At 45.3% G+C, this 18,347-nt stretch overlaps 1 protein-coding gene across 2 annotated transcripts in view; it reads right to left on the bottom strand.

Moving 5' to 3' along the window:
* Window positions 1-18,347, bottom strand: part of LOC142497427 (extracellular calcium-sensing receptor-like) — a 77,446-nt gene that overhangs the window by 42,759 nt on the left and 16,340 nt on the right. For both annotated transcript variants that reach the window (XM_075605201.1, XM_075605202.1), the window contains exon 2: window positions 10,401-10,692. In XM_075605201.1, coding sequence (XP_075461316.1) covers window positions 10,401-10,692 — 292 coding nt within the window. The remainder of the gene's footprint in view (window positions 1-10,400; window positions 10,693-18,347) is intronic.

The raw sequence follows: 18,347 nt of genomic DNA, 5'->3' as shown, positions 1-18,347 counted from the left end.
GTTCACATGCGCATGCGCCTACCGTCGATGTGATGACACGCATATGCGTTTCAAGAAGGTTCCAATGCACATGCGCCTAGCTTTCCACCAATTGTTCAGTATCTGCAGTACTGTAGAAGCCGCTCAGCCAATGATATTGCTTACAGGAGAATCGCTTGACTTTTGAATCGCACTGATATTGATATTTTCAAAATAAAAAAAACAGAATAAAATACGGCAACATTACTCAAAATAGAATTCCCCATTCAGCTGGTGCTGGCGCCGGGCCACTGCCAGTCCAGTATTCTTCATCATACACGTTGACAGTTGGCAGTGGGACTACTACACCTGTAGTCAGCTGATGAGGCTGGAAATCGCTTAGGTACATGCAAGCTTGCTCGAAACTGCACGCGAAATCCAGCTCAGGCTGCAGGTGTCCGTGCGTGGACAGACAGCAAGGGTTGTCACTGACGGTGGGACAGTTATTGGAAGCTGGTGCTGGTGCTGGCGCATTGCTTGCCAGCGACTGTCATTTCTTAGTTGGTTTTAACACGACCTTTCGCCTTTTGCCGTCTCCATGATCATAGATACAGGAAAAATCCGGTGATGCACACCAATACCCTCTAATAAATTCGGGATCAATACGATAAAAACATGGATCGCTACATAACCTTTTCCTTATTGCACGCTTCCACACATGAGGAGCTGGTGAAAATTTGTAAAAGTCATAGTTTTCGATAAAATACTGATAAATTTGAACAACTGTTGCCATCTTATTATCTGTTGCATTAATCGCGGCCCATATTAAATACGCGTATGTTCTGTCGGGTTTTTGGGACACGGGCTGCACTTGAACACTCATGGTGGCGGGTCTCTGGAGAATAACAGAAACTGGTCTTTGTCTTTCTTTAATATGAAAAGCCTAAATTGATACATTATTGTAACCTCTTCCTTCAGTCCCAAGGCCAATTTACAATAGCCCACTGTGGTATCTTTTTTAAACGAAACATCTGCTAGTCGACACATTACTGTAGCGCATGCGCATTACAATTCATGAATATCTGCCATGTGGTGGACACGCGAAGAATTGCAACCTATTAAATCCGAACCATTCTCAATAAACGCATGAACCGCGCATCAACCGCGCATGACCCGCAGCTGAGAACGCAACATGAATGCAGCATGAATGTAGCATGCACCGGTGAAGTGCGTAGCATTCGAAAAAAAATCCCGGAAAAATGCGGTGATGTTTTAGAATAAAAGGGGCCGCAACTGTAAGTGTATTATTGCCGTCAACAATTTTGATATCTTGGATGAAATCAATAAAGCCCAGGCTCATATTTCTAGGAGATTTAAGGTGCCAGAGGGACGGTTATACGCTGCCTTGCGTTTTCACCACAAAATTCTTCTATGGGGACATTTGTCTAGAGCTGCTGGTCATCCAGGCTACAAGAGAACTGTAGATCTCATCAAACGGACCCTTTGGTGGCCTAAAATGAATAAGGACATTTTCGAGTTCACCAGGGCTTGTCCAGTCTGTGCCCAGAGCAAATCCGCCCGTCACAAACCTTCTGGTCTCCTCATGCCTCTTCCTATTCCGGAACAATCCTGGAAACATATCTCCATGGACTTTATTGTGCAGCTTCCCAATTCTAAAGGGATGAATACGATCCTAGTGGTAGTAGATAGGTTTTCTAAGCATACACACTTTATTCCCCTCAAGGGTCTTCCTAATTCAGCTACTTTAGCCGATGTTTTTTCCAAGGAAATTTTCAGATTACACGGTGTACCTGTTTCCATTGTTTCTGACAGAGGTACTCAATTCATCTCTAAGTTTTGGCGAGCTTTTTCTCCAAGACTTGGCATTTCCCTTCTATTTTCTTCGGGTTATCACCCACAAACCAACGGGCAGACGGAGAGAATGAATCAGACGCCGGAACAGTATCTTAGATGCTTCGTGTCTGAATCGCAGGACAATTGGGTGGACCTGTTACCCTGGGCAGAGTTTGCTATTAACTCATTAAAAAACGAATCCACGCAAGAGTCGCCTTTTTTCATTAATTATGGATTCCACCCCAGCAGTCTTCCCCTATCCTCCCTCTCCTCTGGTGTTCCCGCAGCAGATTCTCATCTATCCAGTCTTCAAAATTCCTGGAAAAGGATCTTAAAAACTTTGCAAAATTTCGTTCTAGGACGAAAGACGCAAGCGGATTGGCGACGCCAAGTGGGCCCAGAGTTCAAACCCGGAGGCAGAGTTTGGCTATCGTCCAGGAATATCAAACTCAAGACCCCTTCCCAGAAACTGGCCCCAAGATTCTTAGGTCCTTTCAAGATTCTCAAAAGGATCAATCCGGTCGAATACCAACTTGCACTTCCTTCTACCGTGAAGATCCCTTCGGTATTCTACGTATCTTTACTGAAACCTGTGATCCAGAATCTTCATTTTCTGGACCGTCCTCGGAGGCCTAATTCTGTCGTCATACAAGGACAGCAAGAATTTGAAATTCAATCCTTACTCGATTCTCGTTGGTCCAGGGGCAGACTTCAGTTCCACGTACAATGGAAGGGATACGGTCCGGAGGAACGCTCCTGGATACCATCTCATCACGTCCATGCCCCAACCCTCCTCAGACAGTTCCGTCGGAAGTTCCCTCATAAACCTTGGGAAGATCGTCCGGAGTCCGTACCTCAAGGGGGGGATACTGTAACGGATCGGGAGACTCGCTCTACCCAGCATGTCCCCGTCACCTTGGTCCCTCCGGCTAATCCTTCTTTTTCCTTGCCTTCCCCTTCTCTGCCTCACTCCCTTGTGGCGCGGTCAGCACGCTCCTGTTCACCATCTGCACACACGCACTGTCCTCTCACTGTGCGCGCGCATTCCCTGTCCCTGGTCTCCCGTCAGGGGACTCACGCCCCTCGGCGTACGTCCGTCTCCTTACCCACTTCCTCCACTCCTTCCCCCTCTCTTATCCTTCAGCCGAGCACCTCCTCCGCGATGCTTCCCCCACGCTCTGGCACTCGCGTATTGCGCGCACGTGGCAGCGTTACAGAGGGCGCGTGCACCCGCTCTACTTACCTATCCTCCCCCGGTACTGGCTCCACCACGGAGCTTACAGGCCATTACCCTAGATTACCTCCCTGTCTCCTCCCCTACTCTCTCACACCTATCCCTGCAAGCTCCCAGACAAACCCCTGCTCCTCCCCTTCCTGCTATTTGTCCTCCCTCCTTTATAACCCCAGTCTGCCCTCTGCTTCCTCACTCTGCATAGCTTTCCTGTGTGTGCAGTGTCTATGCCCAGCTCCCTTGTCTATTTCAGTTCTGGTTCCTGTCCCTGCCCTTGTTTGGATTCCCTTGGTTTGAACTTGAACTCTGCTTTGGACTTTGACTACGCTGCCTTCTCCTGCCTTTGAACCTTGGCTTTTGGACATCACTAAGCTGCTCTCTCCTATCCCTGAACTCTGGTTCTTGGACAAATACCTTCCGACCTCTGGCGCCCCGGACTCAACCAGTATAACGTTAACCGTTACTAACGTTAACTCACGTTAACTGAATGGGACTGCCGGGACCCCCGCTGTGTTATCCGATGGGGCCATGACTCTTTAAATTGTCATTTTATTTTCTGTGGAGGAGACTAAAAAGCTGGTACCTTCATTGGTAAGTATCTTTGTTATCAGAGTGTCCCACAAGCTGAAACAAAGTACTGTGTTTAGTTCCAGGGACTCCCAGGTTTCCATTCTATCATTTTTCTTTTGGGTATAAAAACACCTAGTGTCAAATTTAAGAAGAAAAGAGGGTTTCTTTTATTTTTTATAAAAGATGCCAGGCTGCAAAAATAGTCCAAAAACTGTACGATTTATTAAAAAAGGATTTCCTTTTATTTGGTCAATTTGATTTTAAATTATCCAATTGTGCAGCCAGAAGACATTGATAAATAATCTCCAAGGAGATGCAAATCTTTAACATCTGACAAAACCGAAACATAAATAGATGGAAAATGAAAAGAATGCATTATAAGATATATATATTGTATATATGTGTAGAGATATCGGTACCGTGTTAGCCGAGCTTTAATAATCAAAAATGAATAGACAATACCGTTCTGTGGCTAATGAAATGCTTATATTTGTGCGAGCTTTTGAAACACACTGATCTCTTCTTCCGGCGATGATGCATTGACTAAAGCCTCAAGGGTAAACTTACAAACAGTGCATATTCTATAGGAATGTTATTTGTGACTGAAATCTAACACACCCCTCCCCCTGTGTAGTATACGATTTATGACTTGAGTTGTTAAATAGTCATTGAATGTTAGTAATGTAAGAGTGCCTGTGTGTGTGTCACCTGTCACTTGAAACCCCCTCATACCTTCGCTACATCGATGACATCATCCTGATTTGGGCCTCTGGTGAACAGGTTCTCCTACAGTTCCATGAGAACTTCAATACGTTCCACCCGACCATCAACCTCAAACTCACCCATTCCCCAGACAAAGTATACTTCCTAGACACCACCATTACTATAAAGAACAACCAACTTCAGACTTCTGTATACCGCAAACCTACAGACAGAGCCTGCTATTTGAGGGACAACGGCTTCCACCTGACACATACTAAGCATGCAACCATCTACAGTCAAGCCATACGATACAACCAGATATGCTCCAACACAGCAGACAGAGATCAGCGGATTACAGCCTTGAGATCGGATCTCATAAACCGTGGATATAACCATCGAATTGTAGATCAGCAAATCCACAAACCCAGCAGAATACCAAGGAGTGATCTCCTTGACTACAGGCAGAAAGAGAGAAGCAACAGGGTCACATATAACCCACACCTAGAAGCCCTACACAAGATTGCCAGGGAACTACAACCCATTCTCCAGGAAGATACAAGACTGCAACAGGTCTTCTCTGAAACACCCTTATTATCATAGTAACAAACAAAAATTAGACAGCACGCAAAAGGGTAATTGGAATAATAGGTGCAATGTGGAACAAGGAGCACCCCAATTCCTCCCAAATAACAATATAGAAAAACAATTACTCTCAGCACGCAAAAAAGAAAAGGAGGGGAAACGTTTGTTCTTTTTTCCACCCTTCCCATTCCCCCCCCCCTCCCTCTGCCTCCTCCCTTGTTGTTGCATTGTGTTCTTCATTCACTTTGTGTTTTGTTCATGAAATCCTTTTGGTTCACTGCTCCCCTCCTTTTCTTATTTGCGTGCTGGGAACAATTGTTTTTCTATATCCTTATTATCATACAGACAACCTCATAATCTCAAGAAAATTATGGTGAGGAGTAAAGTAGTCAACAGAACAACTTAATGCGGGACAAGACCATGCCAGGACGCAAGATGCAAAACCTGCGCAATGCTCCACACAGCGGGCGCAATGCTCCACACAACGGGCACAATACAAATACCATACAGGAATCTGGAGTACAAAATCAGAGGAAGGTTCACCTGTTCCTCCAGCAATGTCGTGTACCTCATCATGTGCATTAAATGCCCAGGGGGCGGCTACTACATAGTTAAGACGGAACAGGGGCTAAAAAAGAGAATGAATCTGCATCACCACAGCATCACACACGGAACAAGAAACAGTCCTGTCTGTGAACATTTCTCTGACTCTGGCCACAAGATGAATGATCGGAAGGTGGCCATACTCAAAGGTAATCTTAGAACACCGAAAGAGAGATGGTTGCATGAATACAAATGAGTGCTGAAGGCCATATATATTCATACTGCGCTTTATGAATGCACACACAGCTGTCTCTTACACATACAAATACACAATGTAATTCCATCCCTAAATACAAATAGGGACCACATAGTATGTACACACATTTATAGTAATGCTACACCCTCTTACATTTCCACACCTACCCACACTATTGCTATACACTCCCACTCCACACACATCTTTTGTAAAGCGTTGTATACACTGGGGGTGCTTTATACATTTATATTTACATACATACACAAACACACACATACACTCACTCTTAAATCACTAACATTCAGAGACAATTTAATACCTCAAGTCATAAATCGCATACTGCACAGGGGGCAGGGATAGGTTGCAGTCACAGATAACATTCCAAGATGCACTGTTTTTAAGTTAAACCTTTCTTGCTTTATTCATTGTAACACCACCGGATGAAGAGATCAGTGTATCTCGAAAGCTCGCTCAAATAAAAGCATTTTGTTAGCCACAGAACGGTATCGTCTATTCGTTTTTGACTATATATATGCACATTCACATGTCTTAGGCAGGTCTGCAACCCTGCCTTTCACCATTATCACCCAGCATACAGTGTTTCCACTGCAGTAAGGGATTCTGGGAAATGACATGCAAATGAGCACACGTATCACCTTTTGCCTGAAAAAACATTGTTACATGGAGCCCATATAAGCTAATGCCCACTGTTAACACAGCTTAAAAGCACAGCATGGGAATCAGATGCAAATTCAGAGAAACCACTCACAGACATGTTTCAACCTTAATGGGTATCATCAGTGTGAAGTTGGTTGTACTGATGGCTTTGCAATTTTCAAGGCTGTAGGGTTTATCATCATGTTTTAAGTTATGGTGGGTGAAAAAGGCAACAAGAAACCTCCACTGAATTGCATATATATATATTAGACACAGGCAGAATTGAGGGATAGTGTCCCTATAAACGGGTCTCAGCTGACTCAGGGCAAAGTGCATGCAGACTAATAATGATAACCTCTGTGATCAAGGTATAGGAGCAAATGTAGGTGCTGGGGAAATGCAGATAAACCATGTGTAATGGTACATGAAGTGGTATATGTGTACTGATGGCGTTGTGTGGCTAGCTCAGGTCTCCATATATGCCATAAAGTCCCCAAACAAGCCCCAACAGAACCAAAAAGTACATACCAAGGATGATCTTCGTTTCAGTGAGATTCCCCTTTTGCAGCACAGCTCTATCCTTGTAGTGGGTGCTTCACGTCCATAGAGGTACAGAGAAAGGTAGTCCCAAGGGGGGGCACAGGCGGAGCACTGCCAAATCGATGAGGAAGAAAGGGGGCTGCATCCAGTAGTATTAAAAATATATTTATTGAGTGGTCAAAGCAAGAACATAAACACTTTTACGCGTTTCGGGAATTGCGTCCCTTTCTCAAAAAGAGAAAGAGACGCAATTCCCGAAACGCGTAAAAGTGTTTATGTTCTTGCTTTGACCACTCAATAAATAAATATATTTTTAATACTACTGGATGCAGCCCCCTTTCTTCCTCATCGATTTGGCAGTGCTCCGCCTGTGCCCCCCCTTGGGACTACCTTTCTCTATATTAGACACAGCGCAATGTAAGACACTAAGATAAAGTATGTCTGACTAAGCAGACTATAAAGGACATATAGGAGCCATGTAATTGGAAGGTTAGACATACCATCTTCCCCTAATCTATCTATCTATCTATCTATCTATCTATCTATCTATCTATCTATCTATCTATCTATCTATCTACAGTATCTAAAGGGCCTGACAAACTGGGCAAAAACCCACCCCCCCCAAAAGTCACTCACCCCCCCAAAACACTCCTCTCCCCCACAACACTTACCTGCAGCAGGGTCCGGTTGCTGGTCCTGACGGCATCTCCAGTCCGTCTCCCCTTCAAATTCATGTATTCCCCCTGCAGCAGTAGTCAAAATGACTGTGCTGGGGCATATTACGCCGGGTTGCCATGGCAATGGGACATGGTGACATCACACGGTGTCCCGTTGCCATGGCAACGAGACGTCACATGACGCCAAGTGGCCATTTTGACTACTGCTGCAGGGGAAAAACATGAATTTAAAGAGCGACAGAGAAGATCGGGAACCGCCGCCGCAGGTAAGCTCTCGACAGCAGCCAAAATGCACACGCCCGTTGCGACCGGGCAAGTGTATTTGTTGAGCTGTGTGTGTGTGTATACATATATATATATATATATATATATATATATATATATATATATATATATATATATATATATATATACAGTGGTCGACAAATCACCCAAAAATCTACTCGCCGAACAAAAAAATCTACTAGCCACCTAGTCCCGCCCCCAACCCGCCCTAGTACCGCCCACCAATCTGCCCTAGTACCGCCCCCAACCCCGCCCTGGTCCCACCCCCAAACCCACCCTGGTCCTGCCCCAAAACCCGCCCTTGTCCCGCCCCCAGGCCCGCTTTAAAAAAAATTCAAAAATAAATTGAATAAATTCCTTCTAAGAACAAAATTTGTTTTTGACATAAGTTTATTTATTGTATTACATTATACTACAATTAGTCCTGGTTATGCGTGTGTGTGTGTGAGTGTGTGAGTGTGTGAGTGTGTGAGTGTGTGAGTGTGTGAGTGTGTGAGTGTGTGTGTGTGTGTGTGTGTGTGTGTGTGTGTGTGTGTGTGTGAGTGTGTGTGTGTGTGTGTGTGTGTGTGTGTGTGTGTGTGTGTGTGTAAATGTCGGATTGACAAAAAAAAGCCAGATGTGAATGACTAGTTTCCTGCACCCTTTATCCAGTGTCTGGATGCCCCCACTTCACAATATCTAAAGCAGTAATCCCACCTGGGATCTTACCTGATCCGCAGTCCCTCAATGTCCAGGTACCTACTTCCCGCAATGTTATAAGTTGGAGGGGTGGTGTTTTCTACCTGTCTTCTGGGTTAGTGGAGATTCCGATGTGTCCCGTCTGAAGCTTGAGAGTCAAATCTGGAAGAAAGCAGTATAGGTTATTTTGGTGTAGTATAGGACAGTTAAGCTATATAGGGTAAATAAGATATCCAGATACAGAGAGGGGAGAGAGAGAGAGGGGGAGAGAGAGAGGGGGAGAGAGAGAGGGAAGAGAGAGAGAGAGAGAAGGAGGAGATAGAGAGGGGGGGGGAAGAGAGGGGGAGAGAGAGAGGGGGAGTGAGAGAGGGGGAGACAGAGAGAGGGGAGACAGAGAGAGAGAGAGGGGAGAGAGACAAAGATGGGAGAGAGACAGAAAGGGGAGAGAGACAGAGAAATAGAGGGGAGAGAGACAGAGACGAGAGGGGGGAGAGAGAAAGAGAGAGGGGGAGACCGGGGAGAGAAAGAGAGAGGGGAGAGAGAGACCAGAGAGAGGGGAGACGGGGGAGACCAGAGAGACGGGAGACGGGGGAGACCAGAGAGAGGGTAGACCAGAGAGAGGGGAGAATGGGAGACCAGAGAGAGGGGAGACGGGGGGAGACCAGAGAGAGGGGAGACGGGGAGACCAGAGGGAGGGGAGACCAGAAAGAGGGGAGACGGGGGAGACCAGAGAGAGGGGAGACGGCGTGACTGACTGGGGAGGGCTGACTGACTGGGTGACTGACTGGGGCAGGGGTGACTGACTGACTGGGGGGGGTGACTGACTGGGCTACTGGTTGGGGAGGGGGTGACTGATTGGGGGGGTACCTCTGGTGTCACACACATACTCCCATACACACATACACTCTCCCATATATACACACATACACTCTCCCATATATACACACATACACTCTCCCATATACACACATACACTCTCCCATATACACACACACTCTCCCATATACACACACACTCTCCCATATACACACACACACACACACACACACACACACACACACACACACACACACACACACACACACATTCTCCTATATATACACACACACACCCACACATTCTCCCATATTTACACACATACACACACACACACCCGCGGTCTGACACGGGGACCGGGGGGAAGTGGGGACCTGAAGGGACATCCCCGCTCCCATCTCCCGCCCCGCAGGCTGACACGGGGACCGGGGGGAAAAGGAACACCCTCGCTACCACCTCCCGTCCAGCGGGGTCAGCGAGGTGGGGGGACGGGGAAAAACTGCAGCCAGCCACGGGGACCAGAGAAGAAACAGTCGCATTATCACCTCCCATCCCGCGTGGGCTGCAGGGGGGATGGGGACATCGCGGCAGGCAGCAGAGGGAGTGTGATAGGCAGCAAAAGGAGTACTTACTTCCAGCAAGATCGCCATGGTCGAGCGTGATGCGTGGGCTCGTATAGAGCCTTGCCGCGCGCCCACAATGCCTGGGAGCACGCGCCAATCAGCAGTCAGGCAGGGGGAGTTTATTTTTTATTTTTTCACGTGAGCAGGGAAAATGTAAAAAAACAAACACGTGTGTTGCTTGGGCCAATAGGAGCTCGCCCAGATGTTAAATCCTCACGCCCCAGGCGTGCAGATATAGGATTGCCGAACATTGTATATATATCCTTAATAAATAACCTCTGACTTCTACATGTGTGGAATTTGACTTTAAAGTTGCAGAAGGAAGACTTTTTTTATGCAATTAGGAAGCTATTAAAGAAATATATTTGTTGGCATGGCACCGGTAACTTAATAAATAAAAAACTTGTGACAAGGAACATATGACTTACCTGTGGAAATCTATAAACTCCTAAGAGTCTTGCCAGTGGTATTGACAGGGACGATTTATCTTCCCCTATTAAAGCAGCCAATGGAGGATGAGTTTTACACCTGAAATTGGGAACAGGCTCCTCTTGCCCAGTTAAAAGATGCATGGCTCTCAGAAGAGACTTCAAGACCGAATCACATGAATCATAAATAGAGAATCCCAGAGTAATATTGGGCAAAAAACTGTGGTTGCTATTAATCTCCTCAATGGCAAAGACAATACTTAGTGCAATTCGATAGAAGATGTTTTCAAATCTAAAATATAGGCACAAAAAAAAGTCTTAAGTATGCAACATGTTCACTATAAGCAGAAGTCAAGCACATCTAAAAAGAAAGGTCAAAATGTTAAGTCATAGTCATTTTAATGACAAAGTCATAGCAACATCCAACGATTCGGTGAACAAAAGCAACTTCAACAGGTTTGTATTATACATCAAAATTACAGATATTTATACCATAAACAATAACCCACCTCCCTCAGACGCTATAATCAGCCTCTAAGCACATGGCACTTCCGGGTTGATGGCTTCATGACACATGCCAGCACGTTACTTTGTTTTATGATACTGTATAAGTGTCTTGTATATAATTTACCATGAGGGTAGTAAATGCAATCATACATTTATTTTTTACACAAAACTATAGATAGTGCAAGAAATCTTAGTAAGTAGGCTGTGTATTTAATCTGACAGATTTTAGCTACATTGTGAATTTGAGAGGACAATGCGAAGGTTTAGTCAAATGTGCGACCTAGGCAGCGTGCTTGTGATACTGAGTGTATGATACAGTAGTGCGGCCAACAGTAATGTAGAAGGAGGCAGTAGGGCCAGCCTTGGGAGGAAGTATGAGGAGGCCATTCAGGATGATATACAGTAGCAGAGACATTCTGAGACTTTGGTCTGGACTTTAGCCTGTACAGCAGATCTGGGGTTGAATAGTGAATTTGTGTGTGTGATCAGCATACAGGGGATATTTGAAACTAATAGACGTGATAAGGTCACTTAGAGAGACTGTGAAAAGAGAAAAGAGAAGATGTCCCAAGATAAACCTCTGGGGTACTCCCACAGGGAGATCGACAATGTGAAGAAGAAGACAGAGGTCCATGGTATCAAAGGCTGCAGAGAGGTCGAGTAATATGAGCAGAGTGTAAGGACCTTTGTCTTTGGCAGAATGGAGGTCATTAATTATTTTAGTGAGGGCTGTTTCAGACGTGAGCAGGGCGGAAGTCAAATTGTAGAGGGTACATGGGAGAATAGGAGGTAAGAAAATGGAGTAAGCAAGGAGTGTGATAAAAAATTGTGACGTAATCTGCGCAACTGATTGTAATAATATTGTGAAGATAAGTGAATCAAATGTTACCCTCAACCTTTAAAATACTAGTGTATTTATATAGAAATACAAATAGTGTCACAAGAATTAATTATTAAACATGTGATATTTAAGTAAATATTCAATAAACAATAAATTGTGAATAAAAACAATGTGAAAAAAACTTCTGTAAGCATAGTAAGGAGTTTATCGTGTGGTTTTCTAGTACAGCATTTTCAATGTCGACCCACCTGATTATGTTAGGGCGAACATGCCACAAGGAAGTCTGGGCTATTTAGGCCGCCCAATAATAGGACCACGTTGACAGGGACAGACAGGCCTCCCTGAGATCGGACTCCTGACAAAGCTGCCACGCCAGTGAACCAGCAGCAACCCAGACTGTGCTCCCCATGCCCCAGAACCCGTGTGGACCCATTTCAAGATCAATCCCGAAACCAGAAGTGACACGACGGGCCGGACCGGAAGTGACGCGACGCGATCCCGGGAGAGGGGTAGATGGTGTATACTGCTGCTGTGCTTTGATTTTTATGTGTCTATGCACATGGTGCTAATGAAAGTGCAAATTACCACTGATTTTATTGAATATACTATAAGTGAACATACAATGTTGCACTAGAGATGTCTCTGTTTCCATCGAGGGTATGTTCCACTGACACCAGGGAGAGTACACTAAGCAAGACCCCCCTGCAAACTACAGAGTCTTCAGAGTGTTTTCCAATACTGTATTTTAACTGGGAGAATTTGAGTTCTTAATCTCGATCCCCATATATATATTGCCACAGGTGTTTGGACTTATTACACTATTATATATTCTCTTCCTTTCATATAGTGAAAATCTGCGCTCCCCACAAGCTTCTTCCAAACAGTCAAGAGAGGAGAAACCGGATCTTCTCCTAAGAGGGTTGAGCAGCGAATTTTACTTTCATTATTTTTGAGCACTGTTGATATCAGTTACTATATATTTATATTTATAACTATATTTATATATTTATTTATCACACCTTTCTTGGAAGCGCCTCACAATTTTTGTTTTATTCTTATATGCTCAGCCAGCCATGAGGCAAACTGACTGAGCATAAACGCAGTGTTTATGTTTCATGTGCTTGCCTCAAGCATCCTGTTGCTGCTTTGCATTCTGCCTTAACTTTGTTTACCTCTGACCTCAGCTTGAACATGGACCTCTTCCTTCTCTGACACCTGGACCTCGGCTACGCACAACGACCATCCAACTTCTCCTATCCTAGACCACGGCGAGTATTACAACTACAGTATGTATGGGTGAACAACAGTTAACCCCTCAGGCGCTCAGAAGCAATGAACACTGTTGAGCCTTCTCGCTGTATGACTGGGGATGGGGGTCAGGCAAACTACACACTAGTGATAAATCTTTTCCAGCAGTTGGCTCAGAGTGAGCTCCAGATAGACTAAAGATAAAAAGAAACTCACGTAGACATGTGTAGTGCCGTGCGCTCCACGATCCTCTCGCCGCTCCTTCCTCCAGTACTCCTCTGGTCACAGCTCGGCTGATATCAGCTGGGATCTCCGTTTGAAGGCGGCCCTTTGATCCACTCTTCTGCCGCCTACCCTGCTGTGTGCGATCCTTCACAGCGGGTGGTCACGTGACCGGCGGGGGTTACGTCATGTCCGGTGAAGCGAGCTCTGAATCAACAGCCCGGCGTGCTCTGTGGTAGACAGGAAAGTAGAAACTCCTCCGGTGGGAGGCAAGGCAAAGCACAGCCGGAGAAAGAAATGCCGGGGGACTGATGTAAGCTAGAACATCTTTATTGGCACAGTATACTGACGGATCCTCTAACGCGTTTCAGCCTACTGGCCTTTATCAAAGAGTGATCCGTCAGTAGAAAAACACACATAAAATAGTATGTGGTAACACACAACACCTGAACAATTTGCCAATCAATGATGGACAACAAGTGTGTGTGATTACACAATCACATAATTGACAAGATTAAAACATGAACCAGACAGGTAATGAATGTCAGAAATTCCTTTCATGAAGGCATGGGTACAAAGTAAATATAACAGTAGATTTCAATACATATGAGTGGTCCATGATTAAAAACAACTATACAGCATATGCTTATATATACACTATGCTCAAAAATAATAATAAATATATAATTAAATATAAACAGTGACTATACCCATATACAAAATTGGATGTACCAGGAAATGAAACCTTATCATATATATGTGATAGCATTAATCACTTACTAATATAACATTGTTTAACCATAATGAAGAAATAAAAATGAAGAAAAATATATGAAAAGTATGTAATGTCAAAAGTGAATGTCAATATACTGTAGACCGGAGGGGAAAGGGAAGGGGGGTGGGGGAGAAAAGAGGGGGGGGGGGGAGAGGAGGGGAGTGGGGCGAGGGAGACGGAGGGGGGGGGGAGGAAAAGGGGGAGGGGGATGGGAAAGGTGGGGGAAGGAAAGGAGGGGGGGGGGGGGAAAGGGTGGGGGGAGGGAAGGAAAAAGGGTGGAATGGGGAAGAAGGGAACTGGAAAGAAAGAAATGAGAAAACAATATTAATCATGAAGAAAATGCTGCAGCTCCCATTCAACATTTAGACCATGGGGCTGCAAGGTGTTGAGGGAGAATATCCATGACATCTCTTTTTGATTTAATCGATTTAGTCTATCTCCTCCTCTAATGAATATAGGAATATGCTCAACAGCAAAGAATTTGAAATTATTCAGTCCTCCATGTGGACAACGCATAAAGTGCTTGGACACTGGGTGAAACAGGTCCTGTTTATTAATTAGCCTGATATGTTCAGAGATTCTTATATACAAAGGTCAAAAGAGTATTACAACTATCCTGACCTCTCCTCCCCTGACCCAGGTACACGACTATGACTCTGCAATCCGGACGCTGTTGCGAAATTGTTGGTCGGCGTATTCTAACATTCCCACCTCAGCGCTGCAGTCCCGTCCTGTTTGTGGTGAGCACTCATTACAGAATTCTCAACCCCACAAACATGGACCCTGCTGAGGTGGTCCGAGTCCTGCACATGCACTCTGACATGTTTAACCAATTAGAGAAACAGCCTGACCAGAATAGTCAGCGAATGTACCAACTTCCACTTTCTGTACAAGCTTTGACTGACCAGGCTATAAGTGCCCATGTGGACCCTGTCTCCTCAGCGGTGTTTGCTCCCACAACCGTTCCCATGAACGGAGCCTCCGAACCCTGACTTCCTACACCCAACCGCTATGGTGGCGAACCTCTTGGTTGTCGTGGGTTTCTTAACCAGTGTTCTATTCAGTTTGAATTGATACCGTCACATTTTCTATTCCAGCGATCTTAGGTGGCCTATAGCCTAGTATCACTGCTAGTGGATGACGCCTTGGCATGGTCTTCACCCATCTGGGAACAAAGACCGGACCACACGTGCGACATTGGCTGCTTCACCAAGGAGTTCCACAGAGTATTCGACATGCCCAGACGCAAGGTAACTGCTGCCTCAACAAGCTATCGCCCGGTAAAAAACAACGCAGATGTAATGCTGGACTCTGCCTTTATTGCGGTAATGCTGGACATCAGGTAACTGCTTGCCCCCAGAAGTCAGAAACGCCAAGTCCCCAGCGAGAGCCGGGAAGATCACACTGGGAACACTAGCTACTTCTCCTCCCAAAATGCTGACCAGGCTTTTGATACCCATCACCTAATGGTGACACCTTCAAGGCTACAACTCAGACCTTTCTGGACTCTGGGTCAGGGGGAAATTTCATGGATCAGGGGTTCACGAAAAGAAACATAATCCCTTTGGCATGCAAGAGTCAACCGGTTGGGCTTGAGGCGATTGACAGTCGACCCTTACAACCCGCTTTAATTTGTCTTCAAACTACCACTTTCCAGTTGCAGACAGGAGACGTTCATACCGAAAGGATCCAATTTGACATCATTTTCTCTCCTACTGTCGACGTCATCTTTGGCCTCCCATTGCTGAAACTACATAACACTCAGATCGACTGGTCAGAAGAACAGCCTTTTCAATGGAGTTCATACTGCCTACAGAACTGCTCTGAGCTGTCCAAAGGTTTATGTGGGGTTTCAGTACCAGAACAGGCAACTTCTCATCTGCCTCAAATCTACTCTGCATTTCTGGTCGTAGTCAGCAAGGCTCAATCCGAGGAGCTTCCACCCCACCGAGCATTCGACTGCCACATCGACCTTCTACCCGACTCAGTGCCCCCGTGAGAATGTTCTTACTACTGTCATCTCCAGAGACTAAGGCCACGAATGACTACATCCATGAGAAACTTCAAAGGGGCTTCATCTGAAAGTCTTCGTCTCCTGACGGTGCGGGGTTCTTCTTTGTAAAGAAAAAAGATGGATCCCTCAGACATGTATTGATTATCGGGGACTTAATAAAAATCACAATTAAGAGCTGCTACCCCTTACCTCTCATCACCGAATTCTTTGACAGACTACAGGGTTCCACCATCTTTACTAAACTGAACTTATGAGGAGTTTACAATCTTTTAAGAATCCGACAGGGGGTGAGTGGAAAACAGCGTTCAACACCCGGGATGGACATTACAAATACCTTGTCATGCCTTTCGGCCTTTGAAAATGTTCCTGCGCGTTATCCAGGACTTCATCAACAAGGACCAATACGTCATTGTCTATCTAGATGACATTCTAACCTTCGCTAAAAACTGCACGTGAACACCCGGGTCATGTCAAATAGGTACTCCAATGACTACGGAAGAATCACTTATTCGTGAAATTGGAGAAGTGTCACTTTCATCAGACTACCACGTCCTTTCTGGGCTACATCATCTCCGATACTTACCTTGCCATGGATCCAGCCAAAGTGAAAGCTGTTTAGGATTGGCCGCGCACTACGACCCTGAAGGACATACAATGGTTCTTAGGCTTCGCAAACTACTTGTGTGGTGTGGTCCACTGTAGATGGTGCCTTTTAGCTGTAGTCTTTGTGTCTTGCAGTAAACCACAGGGAACGGACACACACATATATAGAAATCCGAAATAAATGGAGGGATGGAGATTATGGCTACACTTTGAAGTGTAGATGAAATACAAAATAGAATAAAATAGACTCACATGGGCTTGAGTGAGCTGGAGTGATGAGGGCAGGGGTTAACAGCGTGAGATCTGCTGTAGTTGCTGTGCCTGCAGTCACTGTGATAATCAGGCACTCAAGATGATAAAAGAAAATGATTTTATTAAACAAAAGGTTAAAAACTCAAAGACTTACATACAATATGCAGTCTCCGTTGCTGGAACCAGTTCTGGTGACAGTGAGTCCCTATATCCGCGTCAGGTTCCTGACGAAGGAAATTGACTTTCCGAAACGCGTAATTCGAGGCATAGCGTGGAGCCCTCCTGTACTCACACTACTCCCGTAGCCACTTCAAGCCTCTGGGAAACAGCCCCGCAGCCGGACACGGATAAAGGGACTCACTGCCACCAGAACTGGTTCCAGCAACGGAGACTGCATTATGTATGTAAGTAAGTCTTTGAGTTTTTAACCTTTTGTTTAATAAAATCATTTTCTTTTATCATCTTGAGTGCCTGATTATCACAGTCAAAGACAACGCCGAGGGATTCTGCTCACATATGCCCGTGTGAGTATCTATAGTATTACCATCCCCACCTATTGTTCATTTATTGATTCACTTATTTATGCTCTCCACATGCGCTCATCTCCACTCTTTTCGCTAAACATACCAATGATCAAGGGTTGATCCTATTTCGATTGAGCTGCAGTATAACCAGGGCCAGTAGTACCTTCCGCCACTCCGAGCCCTGCATCCTTTTTTAATCCACGCCACCTTAGGGGGCTCTAAAAAAATCCATCTGAGGGAGCGCCACTGTCCTTTCCTTTTTTTGTCACTTTCATCAGACTACCACGTCCTTTCTGGGCTACATCATCTCTGATACTTACCTTGCCATGGATCCAGCCAAAGTGAAAGCTGTTTAGTATTGGCCTCGCACTACGACCCTGAAGGACGTACAATGGTTCTTAGGCTTTGCAAACTACTTCCGAAGGTTCATACAAAACTTTTCATCTGTAGTTGCACCCATTACAGCGTTGACACAAAAAGGAGCTGACCCGGCTGTGGCGGTGAAAGGTTTAACCAGGCTTATAATAAAGGTCAAGCCCACTTGGTTACCCCTGACACGTGTTTTGGGGTCCTAGAGTGTCAGCACTTGGGCCTGGGCATTGTGTATGCATTACTGTGACTGTGTGCAAAATATGAGACAATTGTCGTTTCTTGTGTTTTACCGTTTCCAGACGTGCTGGGACCAGTAGATGTTCAGGAGGTAAGTTTCAGGGTGGGTTTGACGGAGAAACTGGTTGCAGAATGATGCTTTGTATCGGGGTGCCGGAGTAACAGGATTCCTCAAGGGTGTACACAGGAATCAGGTAAGATTCTGGGAATCACTGGAGCACATTGCTCTGGTCAAACTCCCATCCTGAAAAGATTCCTGCGACTCACCACTGGGACGCCCTGCTTCAGCACAGAGCAGGAAAATGTAAAAATGGGACACAAGGGGTTAATGTATATCCCCACACTCCAGTCA

This window comes from Ascaphus truei, chromosome 6 (assembly GCF_040206685.1).
Source record: "Ascaphus truei isolate aAscTru1 chromosome 6, aAscTru1.hap1, whole genome shotgun sequence".
Taxonomy (NCBI): Eukaryota; Metazoa; Chordata; class Amphibia; order Anura; family Ascaphidae; genus Ascaphus; species Ascaphus truei.
This window is presented reverse-complemented; position numbering and strand designations above follow the sequence as displayed.